This window comes from Myotis nattereri (genome assembly GCF_964212035.1).
Source record: "Myotis nattereri genome assembly, chromosome: 11".
Lineage (NCBI taxonomy): Eukaryota > Metazoa > Chordata > Mammalia > Chiroptera > Vespertilionidae > Myotis > Myotis nattereri.
The window spans coordinates 62,785,195-62,805,718 of NC_138086.1; the positions used below are offsets into that span (position 1 = coordinate 62,785,195).

The 20,524-nt window shown below is 42.7% G+C and overlaps 1 protein-coding gene across 4 annotated transcripts in view; it reads right to left on the reverse strand.

Annotated features, from left to right (window-relative positions):
* Window positions 1-20,524, reverse strand: part of JAZF1 (JAZF zinc finger 1) — a 306,522-nt gene that overhangs the window by 180,318 nt on the left and 105,680 nt on the right. The window contains exon 1 of one of the 4 annotated variants that reach the window (XM_081102027.1): window positions 7,198-7,341. The exons of the other annotated variants lie outside the window; for them this stretch is intronic. Within the exon in view, the coding sequence (XP_080958153.1) occupies window positions 7,198-7,258 (61 nt within the window). The 5' untranslated portion in view covers window positions 7,259-7,341. Of the gene's footprint in view, window positions 1-7,197; window positions 7,342-20,524 lie in introns of those variants that run through there. 4 annotated transcript variants of the gene reach the window in all.

Below are 20,524 nucleotides of genomic sequence, written 5' to 3' on the forward strand. Positions count from 1 at the left end.
AAACGCCCACAAAATGTATTTTTCTTTGGTTTTTAATTAAAATTGACCTTTCTGAATCTATGGCTGGAGGCTGCTATGGTCATGAAAAACGATGTCATTTACTGGTGATGCTAACTGTGGCAGTACAATGAGAAAGGTTATAATCGTCGCAGAATGCCTAGGTCTCTACACACCACCTACTTGTTGGGGCCAGGGAAGGGGGAAGGTAGGTACAGATTAAGAGACATTATAACCACATGGGCACAAAGCACTGCCCCAGCATTACTTGAAACCCAATTGGCTGGGGTATTCTCAGGAATTTAGCCTCAGCTTTTCCTTTAAGAAGTTCAATTGTCTGAAAGAGATGAAATGTTGACACCAGGGGTCACCAGCCTCTTAAAGTCTGAATGAGGTGAGACCAGTGCCTCGCCTAAGGGGTAGAAAGGAAGGAAGGAGAAAGGCTGGGAGGATAAAGAGGAAGGTGAAAATTAAGGGGACATAAAAGAAATTCATTTGCTCTGCCTCTTTAAAGAAGGTGGGGGGCAGCTGGTGGGGGTGGGGAGGAGGAGGCCAGCCAGCCAGAGTGTGTCTACAGAAATGCGGCCGAATGGCTAAGTGCCCCAGAGCCCATATTCCCGAAAATCCAAAATGTTTTCTTCTGCCAGGATCTGACTTCCCTGGAAGTCAACCCAGACTGAATGACAAATGAAGGGGAAGCTGCCAGGGAAAAAAAACACACAAAACAAATAAACCTTTCTGAGGGAGACTTAGAGGAAAGCTCTGCTGAGCCGAGATGAAACATTCTCTGCTACTGTTCCTGCACTCCGGATTATTCAGCCTTTAGGGGTGCGGGGAGTGATTATAATCAGAACAAGAAATGCCTAGTAGCTTAGTGACCACCACACAGACTGAGCTGCTACTAGTAAAATCAGAGCGGGAACAGTGGTGAGACTGAGGCTGTTAGGGACACTCACAGTACATGTGGATTAAAAAAAAAAAAATTTTCCCCTCAGCTTTAAAAATCACAAACCAGCATTTGCCAATTTTTAAAAAGTGAAAAAAATCACTCTTTAATTTACCCAAATCAAAAGAAGTGTGAAGTTAGAAAGTGACTATCGTGAACTCCTGCTACCTCTCCTAGGCTAATGCCAACAAGCGCAGCGATGAGCAACCTTCTCCAACTTCTTCAAAGCACAAGCAAATTCGCAGCAGTCTGTACCACGATTTATATCTGCCTCTTGTTGAGTGCTTACTACTGCGCCCAGCATGGTGCACGAAGTATCCCATCTACTTCCCACCAAATCCTTAGGAGGTATAATAAACATCCCCATTTTTACAGATGGGCAAACTGAGGTTTAAAATCATTAGAAAATTTGCTCAAATTCACCCTGCTTGTACATGACAAGTCTATTCCAGACCTGGGCTTTTAACCATTATGCTGACACAAGGCATCTATCTATTCATGTCGAATTATACAAAATTAGTTTTTTGGGCTTTTTAATGGCTGCCTGGTAGTACTAATATATACATTGAATACTCCAAATTTTATTTAACCTGTTCCCTTAGGGAGGGATTTAGGCTGTCCTCAAGTTTTATCCTAAACATTGCTGCACTGAATTTCTTCATATAGCAGAACTTCGAGGTGAGAAGCAGGTGTGCTGTATGTTTGGAGAGGTGCAGCCTTCCAAGGATGTATGAGAATGCCCTTTCTGACACACCTTCCCACACACTGGACATTATCAGTCATTTCAATTTTTGGCAACCTGGTAGATGACAGTGGAATCCAACAGTGGCTTCTCCCTGATGCTAAATGACATTGAAGGTATTTTGATGTTTATTTGCATTTTGTATGTGATTGGTCAGATCATCTCCACACTTTCCTATTCCATTGTCTTTCCATACTCATATGTGAGCACTGTCTATAAATCCTGAATATTAGCCCTTACATATGCTTCATATATATTCTCCCAGTTGGTTATCCATCCTTTAATTTTATAATTTATAGTTTCTCTCACTACAATTTCATGAAACTGAATTTGTTAAACATTTTAAGACTTCAGGGCTTCTTGTCATGCTTTTAAAGGCCTTCTCCATGACTATAAAAATATATTGCTTTATTTTCTTCTAGAACTTTATAGATTTGAAATATAGTGTGTGGCATTAAACAGGGATCTAAAATATGTATTTTTCCCAAAGGGATTGATGGTTGACTTAACACTATATATTAACCATTCCATCCTTTCCTACTGAAAGTTTTATCTTTGTCATATATTCTTATGGACCTATTTATAGCATGTTTTAGAATCCTGTATTCCAAATTCCCCCAGATTATTTCTTTTAAATATATTTCTTTGCCATTGTTGCTTATTTATCCTTCTGTATGATTTTTAGGAGCAACTTGTCAAGCTTTAAAAATAAATTCTATTGGGATTTTATTGCCATCATACATGTTATATTAATTTGGAGAAAACTTATTTTAGAAAACTGAGTTCCTAACCAGAAGTAGAAAGAATCTCTGTTTATCAACATCTCTGTGCTTTACTTCAGCGAAGTTCTATTGTTTGTCTCATATATATTTTTTGTTAATTTCACTTTCATTTCTAATAGATTCTGATGCAATTATGAGAGGTTATCATATTTTCCATAATACTGTATATGTGGTTAATGCTATCATATGGGAAAAATACTCATTTTTGTTGATTGATATTCTAATGATGAATCGCTTTTATTGCAGTTTTATTGCTTTTCACCAATTGCTTCTGATGTTTATCACATTTAGCATTTTATCCTATTAACTGAGTGAATTACACTGCATTCCAAATACTGGCCTACCCATACCCTCCTAGGCCAAGAGTAAAATATCATAGTGTGTTATTCTTTTGGTATTTTACCGCATGTGTTTTTCACTTATATTGATAAGTGAGATGGTTCTATATTTTTTGGTCATATTTTTGTCTGGTATAGGTAACGAGACTTATTATGCTGGTCTGCAGAATAAACCTGGATGCTTCCTGTCTTTCTCTGTGCTTTGGGGGCATACAAATCGTCAGGAAAAAAATCTGTACCTGGTATTTAAGAGGGAGGGCAGATTGGCTACTTTTCAAAAAGAATTAGGTAGTTGGTTAGGATGGAAATGGAAGGTTGGATGGCTAGACGGACAAATGAATGGATGGAAGAGTAATTTTCCTCTATGGTTATTTTCTATTCATGTGTTCCTTTTTGATTCAACTTTGATAATTCATAATTGTTAAATTTTCATATTCAGAACTAAAAAGATAGGTGCATAGAAAATGCTTGCGAACCTTTGGTTATATCTCCAACCAACTCAGTCACACTGGCCAGGGCCCAACCACATAAAACTTTCGACTGTCCCCAGACTTAACTACTAGTAGCCTACGGTTGATCAGAAGCCTTACCAATAACATAAACGGTTGATTAGCACATATTTTGTATGTTTATGCATTATATACTGTATTCTTACAATAAAGTAAGCGAGAGAAAAGAAAAAGTTATTAAGAAAGTCACAAGGAAGAGAACATTCAGTTACAGTACTTATTGGAAAAAATCTGTGTAGAAGTGGATCCACGCAGTTCAAACCCACATTGTTCAAGAGTCAAATATTTTTAAATTTCCAGGTTGTTAGACTGGGAGAATGCTGTCCTTGTTACTAACAACTAGAATCACTGCATCTTATTTGAAGAACCTGGCCTATTCATGGTGTATATGTTTTGAAATGTAGTCTTTTTGTGATCTGATCCATATTCCATATTTGTGTCACACTGAAAGAATGTGTTCTTTTTGTTGTGTAATGATACTCTCATTAAAGCAAGTTTGTTGCCGAAACCGGTTTGGCTCAGTGGATAGAGCGTCGGCCTGCGGACTGAAAGGTCCCAGGTTAGATTCCGGTCAAGGGCATGTACCTGGGTTGCAGGCACATCCCCAGTGGGAGATGTGCAGGAGGCAGCTGGTCGATGTTTCTCTCTCATCGATGTTTCTAACTGTCTATCTCTCTCCCTTCCTTTCTGTAAAAAAATCAATAAAATATATTTAAAAAAAGAAAAAGCAAGTTTGTTAACTGAGTTACTAGTATTTCCTATATGCTTTCTTTTGTTATAAATTCTCTGGGAAATTTCTGAAACTGTGTTGTTTGTTTGTTTTAAAAAAACTAGTTATATTTGAAATGAATATAGGTGCTTCCTATAAACAATTATCTCTAGTTTAGTAGAATTCTACACTTTCTCCTGCAAACTGGCTTCTGAATACTAATTTTTCCAGCCCCTTTTGCATACTTTCCTTCTGTTTTCACTTTTAACGAACACATCTTCCCAACAAGCTCACCCTCCCACCTACTCTACAGCTTAGAAAATGTCCTAGGATTCATATACAAGCTCCCTACAAAGGTCAATGCCACAAAACAGTGTTGTAAATGACACAGTCCATCAATATTTAAAGACTGCAAATAAGAACAATTAAAGTCAACTAGTAACTCAGAGTAAAACAAAAATTACAAGGAAGGAAATCACACCTAACATTGATCTAGGGACATCAGAATCCCTACCATGTGGTTTAGTGGTAGAAACTAAACACTAGTGTGGTCAAATGGAAAAGAAAATATGCTCATTTTTTTTGTTTTGTTTTGTTTAAAAGTTGGTTCCCTGAATCTTTGAAACTGCAGGTTCACCCCAAGGGCAGGTCTCATGTGATGTTTAAAGGGGGAAAAAATTGAACTTGTGCACACCTCCTATATTCGAGATCATTAATAAAAAGCCAAAATGTTTAATTTGCTCGGATGTTTCTGCTTTTTGTCATTTTTGTATAGTTAACAGGATCATAATTTAAGTAAGTCACACATTGTAAATAACCTGGCTATATTATTCTCTCCTCCTTGGTAATTAGACCACCTTTTGTTACAAAGAATCCTATAAACCATTTAACCATGAGTGGTTGTAAACTGCTCGTATTAAAAATTGGGTGCTCCCCCCTCCTAAACTGAATATTACCAAGGAAACTGCATGCCTTTTCATCTCTACTTCATTTTCGTTTTATTTGAGTTTCTGGAATCAATTTGATAATTTGATAATTGAAATGCAGGCATAAAAATCTACTATAAAAACTTCGGGAAGAAAGTAATCCCAATTGGCACTGTCACTTTCCATTGGTGCAGAGGAAGCGTGAGGGTGGCACACAGATTTGTCCTTTACTCGCCAAGCCCTCGCCTACCGAGTGGTTTCTCCTGCCTCCTTTGAAAATGACAAAGCCATCCAGCACAGGAGGAACTGTAAGAGCATTGAACAAATTAACCATTATCTCTGCAGTGTCACAAGGTGAGAAAAGCAACATGTGGCTTTGCGTTATTTCAGATTACTGGATATGCTAATCAGTCAAGATGTTAAAATCAAACAGGCAAAAATCATGCTAAGACTCCCAGTCTTAGAATAAAGGATACTCCCAAAGTTGAGGAATCCTTTCCCCCCCAAATAAACAGTGACAAGTATGGAGACTATTTTGTGTCTATTGCGGCAAAAAGTACATCACATTAAGCTTATCATCTCAACCACTTTGAAGTGTCCAGTTCAGTAGTGGTAGGTATTCAAACATATGAACAAGACTGTGCAACGTATCTCTAGAACAAAACGCCACTTTGATGCTCAATCAATCCCATTTATCGTAAACAGAATGCCTGTCCTATTTGCTTTGGTATAAAACTGACCACACAACAGTTACAGAAGTTGCAGAAATGCAGCCTCAGGAATCTACCCTTTTACATTTGGCCAATCCCAGTGGTCTTTTCTAACAACTGATGTACAGCATTGAACTAGCATGTAGCAATGACGTTATCAGCAAATGGAATAAAAATGGGCCGCCTTCCTGTGCATAAAGAGAACATGGTTCAACTATTTTGGCAAATTGCACTGACCTGGAGGACCCCTGCTCAGACCCAGCGACCCCTCCCCTCATTCATTGGCTGACAAGACCTCTATTTCTGGTTTGTTTGGGGATGTTCTGGCCACACTAAAGCTACTTGTAAATATTCCCACTGTTTCCCTTTAAGAACCCCAGGGCTTGGTATAAAATGTGATCCTCTCACGCTTGGGGCCATTAGGGTAAATGTGCAAATGTGTTTCCGTAGCCCACTCAGAAAGTCAGCTCAGGAGGAGGTGCAGACTCGGAGACACCGTCTGCCTTTCTTCCTGCTGTCCGCAGTGGTAACGCAGCAGCCGGCATGCTGGGGAAGGAAGGAAACTGAGAAGGGGCTGGCAGGGGTGGGGGGAGGGGGGGGAGGATTTACCCCGTGGGCTGGCCCACCATCCTCCCCTGGAACAGGTACAGTGAATGGTGTCCACATTGCACTCAGGGTAAGAAGTCCCCCGAAAAGGCACTGGACCTATTCTATATCTCCATCTAGGTGGTGTTCACATGGATATACGTGCAATACAGATTTGTAAAAATGAATGGGTACACTTAGGATTTGTGTATTTGATGTCAATAAGAGTGTTAAAAATTATTTTAAAAGTTCCCAATCTAGACTTAGTGAATAATGAAGTGGCTCCAATTCATTCCCTTCAGTAAACTTTTGCAAGGAATGACCTGACCTCTCCAAATTCCAACCCCTCACCTTTCCAGTTCCCTTTCTGCATCACCAACATGTTAAAACCGCCCAAAGTCCAGATCTGGTGACGCCACACCCCAGCTTACAAATCCCAGACGGCTCTCCACAGTTTATGACTGTCTACAGACCCCCAGCCCGGCAAGTGGCTGGCCCCACACACTCAGTGTGCATGTCAGTTCCTCTCCCTTCCCTTCATCCCTGTTCACATTCCCATCTCGGACTGTTAAAACCCTACCCATCCATCTCTCCCTTTCCAGAGTCCTTCAAGTGGATAACACAACAGTAATCCAACGAACACTTGTTTGCTATGCATTTGTTAATAACCTTTTAATCTAACACTATTTATCACATAGAATAAGCTCCACGAAGGCAGGCCCTTTGGTTTACTCACTAGCCTGTCCCATGCACTTGACGCAGTGCTGGCACACGGTAGGCACACGACTGAGAGCTTGTTTCCCACACACTGTGCTGTATATGAGTCATTTCGAGCCCTTACAATATGTCTAGACCAGGAAACTAGAGTTCAGAGGTGTTAATTAACCGGCCCAAGGCCTCCCAGCTCTGGACAGTCACCTCGTCTTCCTCTGAATTCTCAGAAAGCGACGTACCACGACTGTGTGCGTATCTCCTGCCTGCTAGTGCTGGTTGTCCGCCCCTTCTGGTTTCCATTCTGTGGAAGCAGAGTGTCCATCCATCACAGTCGCCTCTGAAGCCTCCAGCTCAGCTTTACAAGGTAAGGGCTCCATAAATACCTACTGAGCCACAGACGGGCAGAGGATAAAGGGGCAGAGAAAGTATGATTTAGAGCAGCGGTTCTCAACCTGTGGGTCGCGACCCCTTTGGGGGTCTAATGACCCTTTCACAGGGGTCGCCTAAGACCATCGGAAAACACATATATAATTACATATTGTTTTTGTGATTAATCACCATGCTTTAATTATGTTCAATTTGTAACAATGAAAAAACATCCTGCATATCAGATATTTACATTATGATTCATAACTAGCAAAATTACAGTTATGAAGTAGCAACGAAAATAATTTTGTGGTCGGGGGTCACCACAACATGAGGAGCTGTATTAAAGGGTTGCGGCATTAGGAAGGTTGAGAACCACTGATTTAGAGAGTCTCAAAAAATAAAATAAAAAAGGAGCATGCAATGCAATAAAGCAAAATGAGCACTAATCAGTAAAAGGAGGCAAGTTAATTAGTGGAAGGAGACAGCTCCCAGCACGTGTACATGACAGCAGAGAGCAGCTCCATTGTGGATGGGGCTCCTGGGAGGGCATGTCTTTAACTTATAAAAATTAACTGCAAAATGCAAAGGGCAACGATACACTAAAGGCAGCTTCATTTCTTGTACTATTTGCGAAAAAAAAAAAACCCCACACACGCTACAAAAAATGGCCTGTTTAGGCTGGACTGAATGCATTATCTGAATGTGAGCATGAAATTTCACAGAAGAATAAATCATTCCAAACATTTCTCTCCATAAGAATCATGTCCACACATGTCACAAGAGCTAAACCAGTGGATTAAGTGAAAAGCAAACACAGCTTATGAAATAAGGAGAGGTCCCCGGCTTTAACCTCGGACGGGGCTCGGATTACTCTTTGGCAATAGCCAGAGTGGCTGAGCACTACCCTTCTTTGTCTTCCGCATCCTAGCAATTCCCAGCGCACACCCTCGTCCCCCGGAGTGTGCGCCCGAAGCACATTCCCAAGTCTGCCCCCCTTATCTCCATGACGCCGTAAGTCACTGACGATGACATTTGGAAACACACCCATCTCTAACTCGAGGACAATTTATACGACATTTTATGAATAAATACCTATACAAATGTGTTGTGGCTTTCAGGGATAAGATTTTTGAGCTGCTATCCTAGAACATGCAAAAATGTTAAGTCACTAAATTTGTTCTGGAACACCTGAAAGAGAATTCACATGAATGTGGCTATTTTTTCTCAATTTCTCAACAATAGAAAGTAAAATTAAAGCTAGTTCCTAGGGAATCATTGTCTGTGACCTTCCTCATTGAAGTGACTGTAAAGCCCAGTGATTGCCATTCGTTAAAGAGGGGTTCAGGGGACAGGTGGGATTTTACCAGTGACCCACGTCTTGGTAAAAAAAACAACAAAAAAACACACCCTAAAAAATGAATTGGTAGTCAAAGGAAGATTCCAACCTGATTATTGTAAAAGTACATCCATGACTCTAACCTATGTGTCTGCCTGTATGAGGTTTTTAGACATTTTATACTCTACTTTAGATCTCAGTACAGGCTAAAGAGAGAGCCCACAAATACGCCTAGGGAATGACAACAGCTAAAATTGACTAAGCGTTCATTATTGTGACAAGTCATATCAAAGCACCTGATATGTATTATCTCATTTACTCCTCACCAAGCTATGCGGTAAAAACACCTGGGGCTGGTATTTTGTTTTCACTGTGATAAGGTTTTTGACTCCTGTTTGTAAGGGTGATAGGCTACCCTGGTAGTTTTTAAAGTCAGTTTTAATAAGGACTTGTCTGTTCCATCTAAGATTTAAAATGTTCTGGCCTTAAATTAGTTCAAAATATTCTTTTATTATATTTAAACTAGAGGCCCAGTGCATGAAATTCGTGTATGGAAGGGGGGCGGTTCCCTCAGCCTGGCCTGCACCCTCTCCAATCCAGGACATCACTCCCGCAATACAGGACCACTGGCTCCTAACCGCCCACCTGCCTGCCTGCCTGATCGCCCCTAATTGCCTCTGCCTTGGTGCCTGCCACCATGCCTTTGTCTGGAAGGACGTCCGGAAAACGTCCAGTCTATCCGGTCTAATTAGCCTATTACCCTTTTATTAGTATAGATGTCTGCCCTAACTGTAGATAATACAGTTTTCCCTTTACTAATAATGTTTATTGTCACTTTTCTCTTTTTGTTTTTCTTGATTAATCTTGAGAGAGGACTGTCAATTCTATTAACCCTTTCAAAGAACCAACTTTTGGCTTCTTTGATCCTGGTTAGTGTAACAACAAAAAAATGGTGTTTTGTGTTTTTTTAAAATTGATTCTAGAGAGCGGACGGGAGAGAGACAGAGAGAAACATCCTCCCCATCCAGAGATCTAACCCAAAACCTGGGTATGTGCCCTGACCGGGAATTGAACCCACCACTTTTTGGTGTACAGGATGACACTCCAACTAACTGAGCCATACCAGCCAGCGCAGTTAGTGTAAAATTTTAAAAAATTCCCCTCAATTCTTGCATTTATTGTTTCTCTCTGACTACTTAAGATCTTCTATTTGTCCTGGTGTTCTGTAGTTTTACTATCTAGTTATTGATCTCTTTAAGATTTTTAATCTTATTTGGGATTTGCTGGGTGCTCTGAATATGTGGACTGGTATCTTTCATCATTTCTGGAAAATTCACTATTCTCCTTGTCTCTTAGCCTTTCTTCTATATTTTCCATTTTTTTGTCCCATAGTAATACATTCTGAACACTTTATTCAATCTTATCTTCCAGTTTATTAATTCTCTCTTCAATTCTGTCTAATCTGTCATTAAACTGCCTTTTGAGCTTTTAATTTCAATTACTATTTTATCTATATAATTTATGTTTTCTTTTTTCTCAGGATATCTTTGTCACTTTAATAGCTTGCTCCTTAGACATGTTTTCAACCTCTCCCTCCATTTTGAAACATAGAAAACATACTTTATATGTTGTGCTGGATAAATTCAATACCTGCAGTGTTCGCAGGTTGATTCTGCTGACTCTCTTTTATAATGACTTATTTTCTAATGTTCTGAGGTCTTTGAATGGGAGCTAATATATTTTAGAAACTCTCTGTGAGGGTTCTTTATGGTCAAATTAAAGTGGGCTCCTCCACAAAAAATTTGCATTTGTTTTTCTGCTAGGTGCTGAGACTACCAACCTGGTACCTCTTTAATTCTTAGTTTAATGTTTTTCTGACTATCCAGCTAGTGTGAATTCTCGCTGTAAATCCTTGAGCTGTCTTCAGGTTACAAATACTCCGAGATTTATTTTTGCTCCTCCACATAGCTCTAAGTTTTAAGTCAGAAAATTTTCCTTGGAGAAACCTGTATTTCTTTTCCACCCTCGCATTACCAAGAGAATGTAGTTGAGGGGTTTCAGTTCCAGGGAGAGAGGAGTCTTCATTAATCATGCTGGCTAGCTTGGGTGGGTCCAGGGCGTTGCCTTCTGTGGCCCTGGAGGTTATAAAAAGGTAAAGGCAAGTTTAAGGTGAAAGTCAGCTTGCAGTGCTCAGCTTGTTTCTTTGGGTTTCCAAATTTCACTTGGCATTTAACATCTGAGCCTTATTTCTGTCTCGTCAGATTGCTGCTGCATTGAAAAAGAATCAATTCCACCCATCCTGTGCGAAGTATGGTATAGAGGGGTTCGGAGCGAGAGTTCTGAAACCAAACTGCCCAGGTTGAAATGCCTGCACCGTACTTATTAACGAGGTAGTCTTGAAAAGTTTTTAAAACTCTCTGCCTCAATAGTCCTATTTGTACAATGGGAATGAGACTAGTACTTGCCTCACAAGTGGGTTTTGTGAGGATTAAATGACAATAAATGTTAAGCACTGACGACATGCCTGGCCATAGCCAACGCTAAAAAAAAAAAGTTATTATCATTTCTGTTAGATGGTGGTGCTATGATAGGCCTTACAATGCAGATTTTCTGCTCAATAATAGGGCTCCCTGTATTACCATTTTGTAAAATGAACCTCTGCCAACTTTAATTTTCCATGAACATTTCTCCCAGTGTGTTCATTTTTCTGAAGCTTCTATTTAAGAAATTACACAAAACATATAAGTGTATGCATAACATTGAATGGCAGACACACTTCACTGAACACTCCTATTTACCCACTCTTATAATTTAGGATCAAGAGGGAGCACAATGAAATGAAAAGATGTAAGTTAAAAAACCCAAAGAATAATTTCATTGATGCTTAACGGAGGGAGCCAGCTGTTGCCATCCAGTATAAAGGTGAGCAGCTCCATGGCATGCTGATGGGAGAATGGACTGAGGTTTGTTAAATATGATTGTCCCTTGCTCTTACTAAGCCTACAAACAAGAAGCATAAGAGTTTTTAGACCTAGAGCATCTGTTTTTAGAGAGGTGAAAAGCTAATATGCTATAAATAATGTAAAAAGGCATGCAATATGCATGTCTTTAATCTTAATCATCAGAGAGATGGCTTTTGTAAGACTAGTATTTCCTGATTTTAATAACTGATTATTTTTAAAATAAACTGTCAAAATCCACCTCTCTCATGAACTCAATTTTAAATTGCGACTTAGTTTATACTGCCAGCACTGATGGATTCTTCGGTTACAAAAGAGAGAGTGAGCCCTTGGAGGGACGTCAGCTCTTTTTTTATTTGTTTCTCATTTTTTCTCAACAAGACAGAACATCTCTGGCTACACTGGAATTTGGGGTTGTGCCAGTTATCAGTTGATGGTGGCTCAACTCCAAATTGGCTCTTGAAGCGTTTCTTCTTTACAATGAGCTCAATGCTAGGATTTACCAGTAGAGGGCGCTGTAGGGACATTGCAGCGGTTCCAGCACACAGTGCTACCATCATCTTGGTCCCTAGGCATTGCACACATATGAGTCCAGAGCATGCACCACGCAGCACTGTCCTGGGCCTGGTAAGCAGCTCCTCACAGCCCTCCTACACAGACCCTGTACGCTGCAGGCTGTGCACCCACAATGGACCTTATTTCCTTTGCCCACCAGGCTCAGTAAGCCTGTGCACAGGGTGCTGTTTCCTGCTAGCCCAGCAACTGTGGGCCAGTGGTGGCCCCGGCAACCCGGCAAGAAGGACCCCCTTCCAGTGCACCCTCCCTTCAGTACTCCTCTTCAGCTCTGCGGGACGCTTTAGAGTTCTAGTTACAACTTTATAGTTACTCTATCTTAACTTAATAATTCTTAATAATAACTGCGTGATTTTTGTCTCCTGGCTTGACTGAGAATGACTGACAGTGGTTGACACTCATTTCTGAATTCATACAGCTGGACTCTTTCCTCTTCATACAGCACAGCCTCTATCAATTAAAAAAAAAAATTGCCCTAGCTGGTTTGGCTCAGTGGGTAGAGCACTGGCCTGAGGACCAAAGGGTCCCAGGTTTGATTCTGGTCAAGGACACGTGCCTTGGTTGCAGGCTCCTCCCCGGCCTGGGCCCTGGTCAGGACTCCTGCAGGAGGCAACCTTAATCGATGTGTTTCTCTCACATCAATATTTCTCTCTGTCTTTCCCTCTCTCTTCCACGCTCCCTAAAAATCAATGGAAAAATATCCCTGGGTGAGGATTTAAAAAAAAAAAAAAAGTGGTCCTTTAATGTACATTACAGCTAACATATTGGCCAAGCATACTCCTCACATGTTTTAAAAATCCTTGAATAATGACAGGAAATGTCTCCTAAGCTGATTTCATTCTTTTCTTCTATCAGATGAAAGAATTCCAAGCTCAGCCCCTCATGTGCCCAAGCATTTAAAGGCAAATCAATTATTCCATCCTCTTTTAACATCCTGTTCTTTCTTCCTTTCACAAGGAGGACACGATCTTTGTCCTATTGGAAATCCTTTTAATTGGACGGGAATTTGAAAATCCTAATTACTTCCAGAGTAACAACTTGCCACGAAGATACTAAAAGTGCATTTAAAAATATGGATTATCTGTCCATTTGTTCAGTGTGTCTGTGGACTCAGTATTAGACAGACCACAGACCAGGTGCTTGGCCCAAGAAGATGAGTGAGGCACGCTCCCTCCTCTCCCCTGGAACAGGGCCAGACACAGGCGAAAACCTAGAAGGAAAAAGGAGACCTGGTAGCAAAAGATAAACGTTCCCCCAGAGAATCACCCTTGTAATCACTGGTAAACATTACTAACTACCTCTGAAGCATTACTAAATACCCGTATATTTGGGGGGGGGGGGGGAGGATGAACTAACCTCAAAAATTAAAAAGTTTCATACTACAGCCATTTGGACTCAGGTTCTTAAATGAAGAAACTGAATTAAATCTAAAAAATAAAACAAAGCTATACACAACATAGCCGTCACTCTACAAAAATAGAAAGAAAAAAATACAATATGCTTCATTTGCAATATTTCCCCGTTCCTTGGTAATGGAAACAAGCAGATATCTGGGATTACAAAAATTTTTTAGGACATCCAATTCACCAGGCATGCAAATAACTTGACATTTTACAACTGTAGCCTCAGTAGCGTTTGAGATCCCCTGAGTAAATAGTTTCCAATCTCTATGCGTCTCCTTGACATGTGAGGGAGGCCTCAAGAAATGCCACCCTCTGAAAGTTTTCACAATGGAATTTCAAATGTAATGAGCTGCATCTCATGTCCACGCAGAGAGCGTCATCAGCACTGCAAGAAATGTCCTATTCTTTCCCCCCCAAACAATTCTAAAGGTCACTCCAGTCGAATGGTGATAAGTAACTGCCAAGAATATTTTTTAAATTAGGCACCTTGCAAATTATAATTTTTAAAAAATAGAAATGACTGAGGCAGGCAAAATTTATATGCATCATGAAAAACCAAAGATATGGAACTAACACCCTTCGCTGACCAGAAAAATCTGGCCATCTAGGTTCATCTTCTAATTTTGTTAATTTCCCACAAAAGTATATTTGAACCCTCAGCATTTGCTGCTTTAATCAGCCAGCAGGAAAAACATAAAATTTAAAAGAAGGAAATGATGTAAAAAATATTATATAAGCAAATGCCTCTTTAATTCTTTTACCCCACCTCGTGCACAGAAAACACCATTTCTGGAAATTGGTTGTTATTAACCAGGAAAGAATGAAAAGAGGCATAATCTGCTCATCACCCACTTAGCAGAGAACTAGTTTTAAAAATGAAAACCTGAAACAATGCATTCCACAAAGTGGTTGCAAAAGAAATGCTGTAAATTTTTGAACTAACCTAAATGACAGTCGAGAAAACAAACTGTCAACAACCGCCAGTAGTTAAAGGCACTTCCCCCACACTTCACATCTGCCCAGCGATCCAGGAATGTGGGAATAGCAGGAAGAGATCTTATCATCTCATTTGGGCTTCTTGACAGATTATGAAATCCAAAACCAAATAAATTCCTTTTTTTCTCTAAGAAATGCTCTGTGGCTGGCCTCATGAGCAGGCAGGATCAATAGGGTACAATATTAGGGACACTTGGACGAATAAGATTCTGAAATCATGCCACTAGAGATCCCTTCCACGGGGTTGTATGTTCTAAGAATCTGAAAGTTGGATGGGCATTGATACATCATTAGTCCAAACTCATTCAAGGAGCATATCTGAACTCCATCGGGGTTAAGTTCCTTTAGGGAAATGACAGGGTCTCCTTTACCTCCATAACCCCAAGAGCCTGGCAGACAGTAGTAAAGCACAAGTTAACTGTAATGTTGGTGAAATGGCCAAAGACAGTCAGATGACTTTCTCTCTGAGCCCGACAGAGAACCCTCTGGAAACAAGACTCTGGAGAGGGAAGTTTTGAGTAAGAAAGAGGAGGGGCTCCAGGGAACCAGCCTTGGGTCACAGAGATAGAGAGTGAGAGCTTGGGGTAGAGGAGAGGGTGGGAGAAGGGGGAAGTGCCCCCAAGAGAGCATTCTCCAGGCAGAGTGAGGGAATGGAAGGACCACTTGGTTCTCTGCACACTGTTTCCCAGACGCCCCTCTGCCAATGAGCGCACTGTCCGTGTCGCCGTCGTAGCCCAACATGTGCTGTTCGGTCGGTGCAAGATGCCTTAGAAATTTTGCAACTCTTCTGAAAAATTACCAAAGATATTTTCATGGTTAAAACGTTGTTCATTAGGTTAAGTAAAATGACGAGAGTTTAATGTGAAAGCTAAAAGAAAATCACCAAAGCACCTCATGGCCCTTTTCCCCCCTCTCCTAGGAAATTCTAAGTTATACCGGGCCCATATTTGAACTTCTTTTTAAATGAGAAAAAAAAAAAACAGAGGAAATAAAACTACCACATATTTCATTTCTGTGTTAGCTCGACTGCCTGGGGCTATTTCTTCTTTCTCTTCCTTCCCCTCACAATGTACCTTTTAAATCTGACACAAAAGTCAGGAAGGAAAAAAAAAAGAAGAAGAACTGAGCTCCATCAAACACATTTTTACTTGTGACCAAAATACTGGACCAGATGGACCGCAAACTTGCCAAGCGCACAGCTAAATATTCACAGGAGAGCTAAGCATGGAACGTAAGCATGGAACTTGCTAGTTCTTTTTTCTCTGATTCTGTTTTTATTCCACCAAAACCCGGGGCTAAGAAACACTGAGGAAATGACCCCCAGGCAGATTCCCCGTCTTTTGCTTAGCACGTCACCTAAGTGTCAACACCTTAGAAGCACTGAGTTCTAACCCAAAAGATCACAGAAACACATCTCTAAGGCTGCGGAGTTTCGCCAGAGGCATTTCAAAACCTGCTGAATCCTGAAAGAACGCTGCTGGGGCTCTGACGCGCTGGGTCAGAGCTGGGAGCTGGAAAACATCAACCACAATGATGCAAGCCATCAGGGATCACAGGGCCCCGCGAAAGTACGGGGAGATCTAGGCAGGAACAGAGCTGCCCGTGCTCTTCCTGGTCACCGTCTAACAACACAAACAACACTGACCAGAGGACGGCTGTTCTGCTGATCCTGCTCTTGCCTTTTTAACACTCTAATTGGGAAAATCCACTTTATGACCTGAAGAGATGAATGGCCTTTTTAAGAAAGGCTTTCCAAAAACACCCAACAAAATCCTCCAAGGATGGCCCCACTCCCCCAGAGCCAAGGGAAGCAGCGCGTACCTACAGACTCAGGGCGGGGCTGCGCTCCCACCAGTTAGCCCCTGCACCTGCCTCACCCTGAACCTGAGGGTCCCTGACAAGCTGCTGCCTTCCATCCTCAGCCAGGAGACACCTGGATGAAAACCCAGAGACAATGCTGGAGTCTGTGTCCACCTGGGCAAACTAAGCAGAGCTTTACTGCCCAGGAGGCTCACGGCCGCCGAGGCAGGAAGGGCTGGGTGCGAGCAACATGAATGGGCAGAAGGACAGCCCTCACTCAAAGTGTTTCCCTGCCACTTCAGCGATGTCGGGGCAAAGCTTCCAGGGACGACGACCTGGGCATCGGCAGGACTGAACGCTGCTGCTGTTGGTTGTGAAACTTGGCACTATTGCTGCCCTGATCCTCCCTGGGACCACCTCGGGCTCCTCACACCCCACAATCCAGCAACCCCAAGGGACTTCAACACCAAGGGCCCCAGCGTCTCCTGGGGGCTGCCCCTACCACGCCAGGCGTTAGGCACTCTGAGTATAGACCAGGGGTGGGCCAACTTTTTGACTCAGGGCCACAGTGGGTTCTTAAACTGGACCGGAGGGCCGGAACAAAAGCATGGATGGAGTGTTTGTGTGAATTAATATAAATTCAAAGTAAACATCATTACAAAAAAGGGTACGGTCTTTTTTTTTTTTTTTTAGTTTTATTCATTTCAAACGGGCCGTAGTTTGCCCACGGCTGGTATAGACCCTGTAAACTCTGGAGGCAGGCGATGGAGAATGGGTTGGGCAAAATGTCTCTGGTTTTCAGCCCAGTCTCACAAAAGGAGAAAAATAAAACGAGGAGGAAGATGGGCTTTGGCCAGTTAGAAAAACATAATGAGTTGGAACCAAGTAGGGGAAAATCAGTTTGAATTTGGGAAATCTCAGTGTCCAAAAAGGTTGGATGGGGGCCTTTGGGAGGGGCTCCATCCAACCTCCAAGCTGCACAGCTGGGTTAAGAGACGCCTGTCAGCGGCTGGTCAGTGCTTGGGCCTCTGTCTCTCAGCCTAGTGCCCTCGCCCTGCCTCACTCTGCTTCTCCTGAGTTGTTAATTATTTTTAAGACAAAACTATTTCTATTACTTTCACATGTACCTGAAACTGAGCTAGGAGAGGAACAATATGAGATGTTCTCCCATTAAAATGCCAGAAAGATCTCCAATTGGCATGAAAGTAATCAGTAAACACAGAAGTTTCTAATGTACGCAGAATTTATTGATTCCTTTAAATTAACCATTCCCCTTGTTATATTAATATGCTAATTAATATATCTTATTAATTTCTCTAATAAACTCTTTCCTCAATTGCACAAGTGCAGACTTCCCCACAGACCTGGCCAGGGATCCCAGTGCTCAACTGCCATAAATGAGATTTAACCCCAATAATAAATTAGAATTTTAACCAGGGCCACAGGAAAATCTCATGAGCAGAAAATGCAGAGGTTAAAATTCAGGTCTCCCCACCCTGTGTGTAACACGGAACAGAGAAAGAACAGGCCTAGGAAATGTCACTTAAAAAACAAAAACAAAAAGGAGGAGGAGAGAGAAAGAAAACATGAGTCACTGATAAACAATCTGTTGACAACCGTGTTAGAAACCATACGAAGTGTGTTGGGATGAACAGTTGCCCGCAGTTTCCCTGGAACTCGGACAAGCTGGCTGTGATGGCATAGACAGATGGCCGGGCCATTAGCTGACTCATCCTTGAGCGCGGTTGCAAAACGCCGCCTGACATCATGCAACAGCACAGGAAGGGGTGCCGAACACAATGGGATCGAAGTCTCCGCTGGGGAAGTCCCAGAGGGTGGCTTCCACTTCCACGATGCTCTGGGGGTTCTGGAAACCAGGCCTCGGTTCAGCCACCCTGGCCTCAGCTCACAGATTCTCAGAGCAAAAGGATCTTCTGTGTCCTCCAACCTGCCTTCTTTTTTTTTTTTTTCTTTTTTAATATATTTTCATAGATTTCAGAGAGGAAGGGAGAGAGAGATAGAAACATTGATGATGAGAGAGAATCATTGATCAGCTGCCTCCTCATGCCCCCTACTGGGGACCGAGCCCACAACCTGGGCATGTGCCCTGACTGGGAATCCAACTGTGACTTCCTGCTTCATAGGTCGACGCTCAACTGCTGAGCCGCACCAGTTGGGCCCAACCTGCCTTCTGTACAGACCAGGCAGACGAGACAGAATTGCGGAAGAAATGCAGCTGTGTCTTGGAAGCTCCTGTGAGACTTGGGCTTATGGAGACTACAAACATCACGCTTCTACCCACCCTGCAGGCGACCCAGCAACCTTCGCCAATGCCACACGGAGGAGGCCCACATCTGACCTCAAACCAAGCAGGGAGGCAGAAGGCTCTCACAATCAATTTCCACTTTCAACCCCAAGTGTTTCCCAGTCATTGCTTCTATCCTTCGTTTGGAACTACCCAAGCAGGGAGAGAAGGATTTAGTTCACCCCAACTGTGCCATTGACAGTCACGGGCACGGGCCCTTAGCATTAGATTTGGGCACTTTATTTCTCTTGGAGGCACAGGGGGCGGGGGCGGGGGGGAGCTTGATGTTCAGTTCACAGCACTGGCAGGGCTGAGAGTGTACCAGTTTGCTCAAAATCTCATCCCCCCCAAGTATTAGCAGACGGACGACGGTCCCCAGAGAAGTCCCCGCCGGCCGCGGCCTGCCGGCCCTTGAGCTTTTACACCCCTAATCTTGAGGGCCGCAGACCTGGACTAAAGCTGGAAGCCAGGCTGCTTGCCTACGGACACCCCAGGGCGCCTCCTCCAGATGCCCCTCCCTCTCTGCTGGCTGCACTTTGGAAAAGTCTCCTCAGACGTGGAGAGCTGGGTCCAGGTGGGGACCCAGGAGAGAGAACCTATTCTGCTGCTCTCTTCTTGCTCGACCTCACCCTCCAACTGCTGTGAACCTTTCCCCCTTTGTTTTCAAGCAATTAAAACTACAGCTTCCCATCATCAGTGTGGTCCCCACACGTAATATCTAGGGCGATGTTTCTTTAAGACTTCCTGTATCTCTCTCTCCGAAAGACGGAAAAAAGTCTAGAGACACCACAGCCCACAGGAACGGGACCTGATTGGTTTTCATGCCTGAAAAAGCCATAACACTTGGAAATAAGAAGTTAAAAACATACATGTGGCCACATTTTTCCTCTCCTCTTGCTTCCATGTCCACATGGAAAAAGAGAAGAAAAAACCGTAGATATTTGCAAAGGTTTTATGAAATATGAGCTTTGGCTGAGCCCATGTTTTTGAAAATATTTGAACCATCCAAATAGAACAGATGTTTTTGTAAAACTTTCCACCATCCATCCGGGCGCTGCCGTCCCCTGCGTGATCTGCCCGACGTCCCGCCCGTGGGCAGGCTGATGGTGGCAGGGGATCTGAAGAAAGCTCCCCAAGTCATCCTGCCCTTCGTATACTTGAGAATAAGCCCTTCCCCCCCCCACCCCCTTTTTTTCTACCTGCTGAGGCGGCTCTGGCATCTGAACGGCAATGGAGGGCCAGAGGCAGAGCGTGAAGCCAGCGGGAAGATACCAAGCTCTCTCCACAACATTCATCAGCGAGGCCTGCAATTTCACCAGGACAAGGCTTATTTCTTACTGTGTCCTGGAGCAGCAAGGTCATCCAAAATCCCCATTAAAATGTGAGCACCCAGCCGGCGTGGCTCCCTAGTTGAGTGTCGACCTATGAACCAGGAGGTCACGGTTCGATTCCTGGCCAGGACACATGCCCGGGTTGTGGGCTTGATTCTCAGGGGGATGCAGGAGGCAGCCTATCGATGATTCTCTCTCTTCACTGATGTTTCTATCTCTCCCTCTTCCTTCCTCTCTGAAATCAATAAAAACATATTTTAAATGAACAGAAAGAACCCTGAGCTCCTCGAGGGCACAGACGTGTTTCTCGTCCTCTTTGGGTGCCTAGCACGAGCCCACTGCACACACAGAGCCGACACACAATAAATCTGGTTGGACTTCAAGCCACGAATCTCGGTGGGAACAGGGCCACGACCAGCAGGCATCTTAACTAGAACTGGTTGCCAGGTAGAAAGCAAGATAGACAGTATTCCTACATGGTGAATGCAGCTGC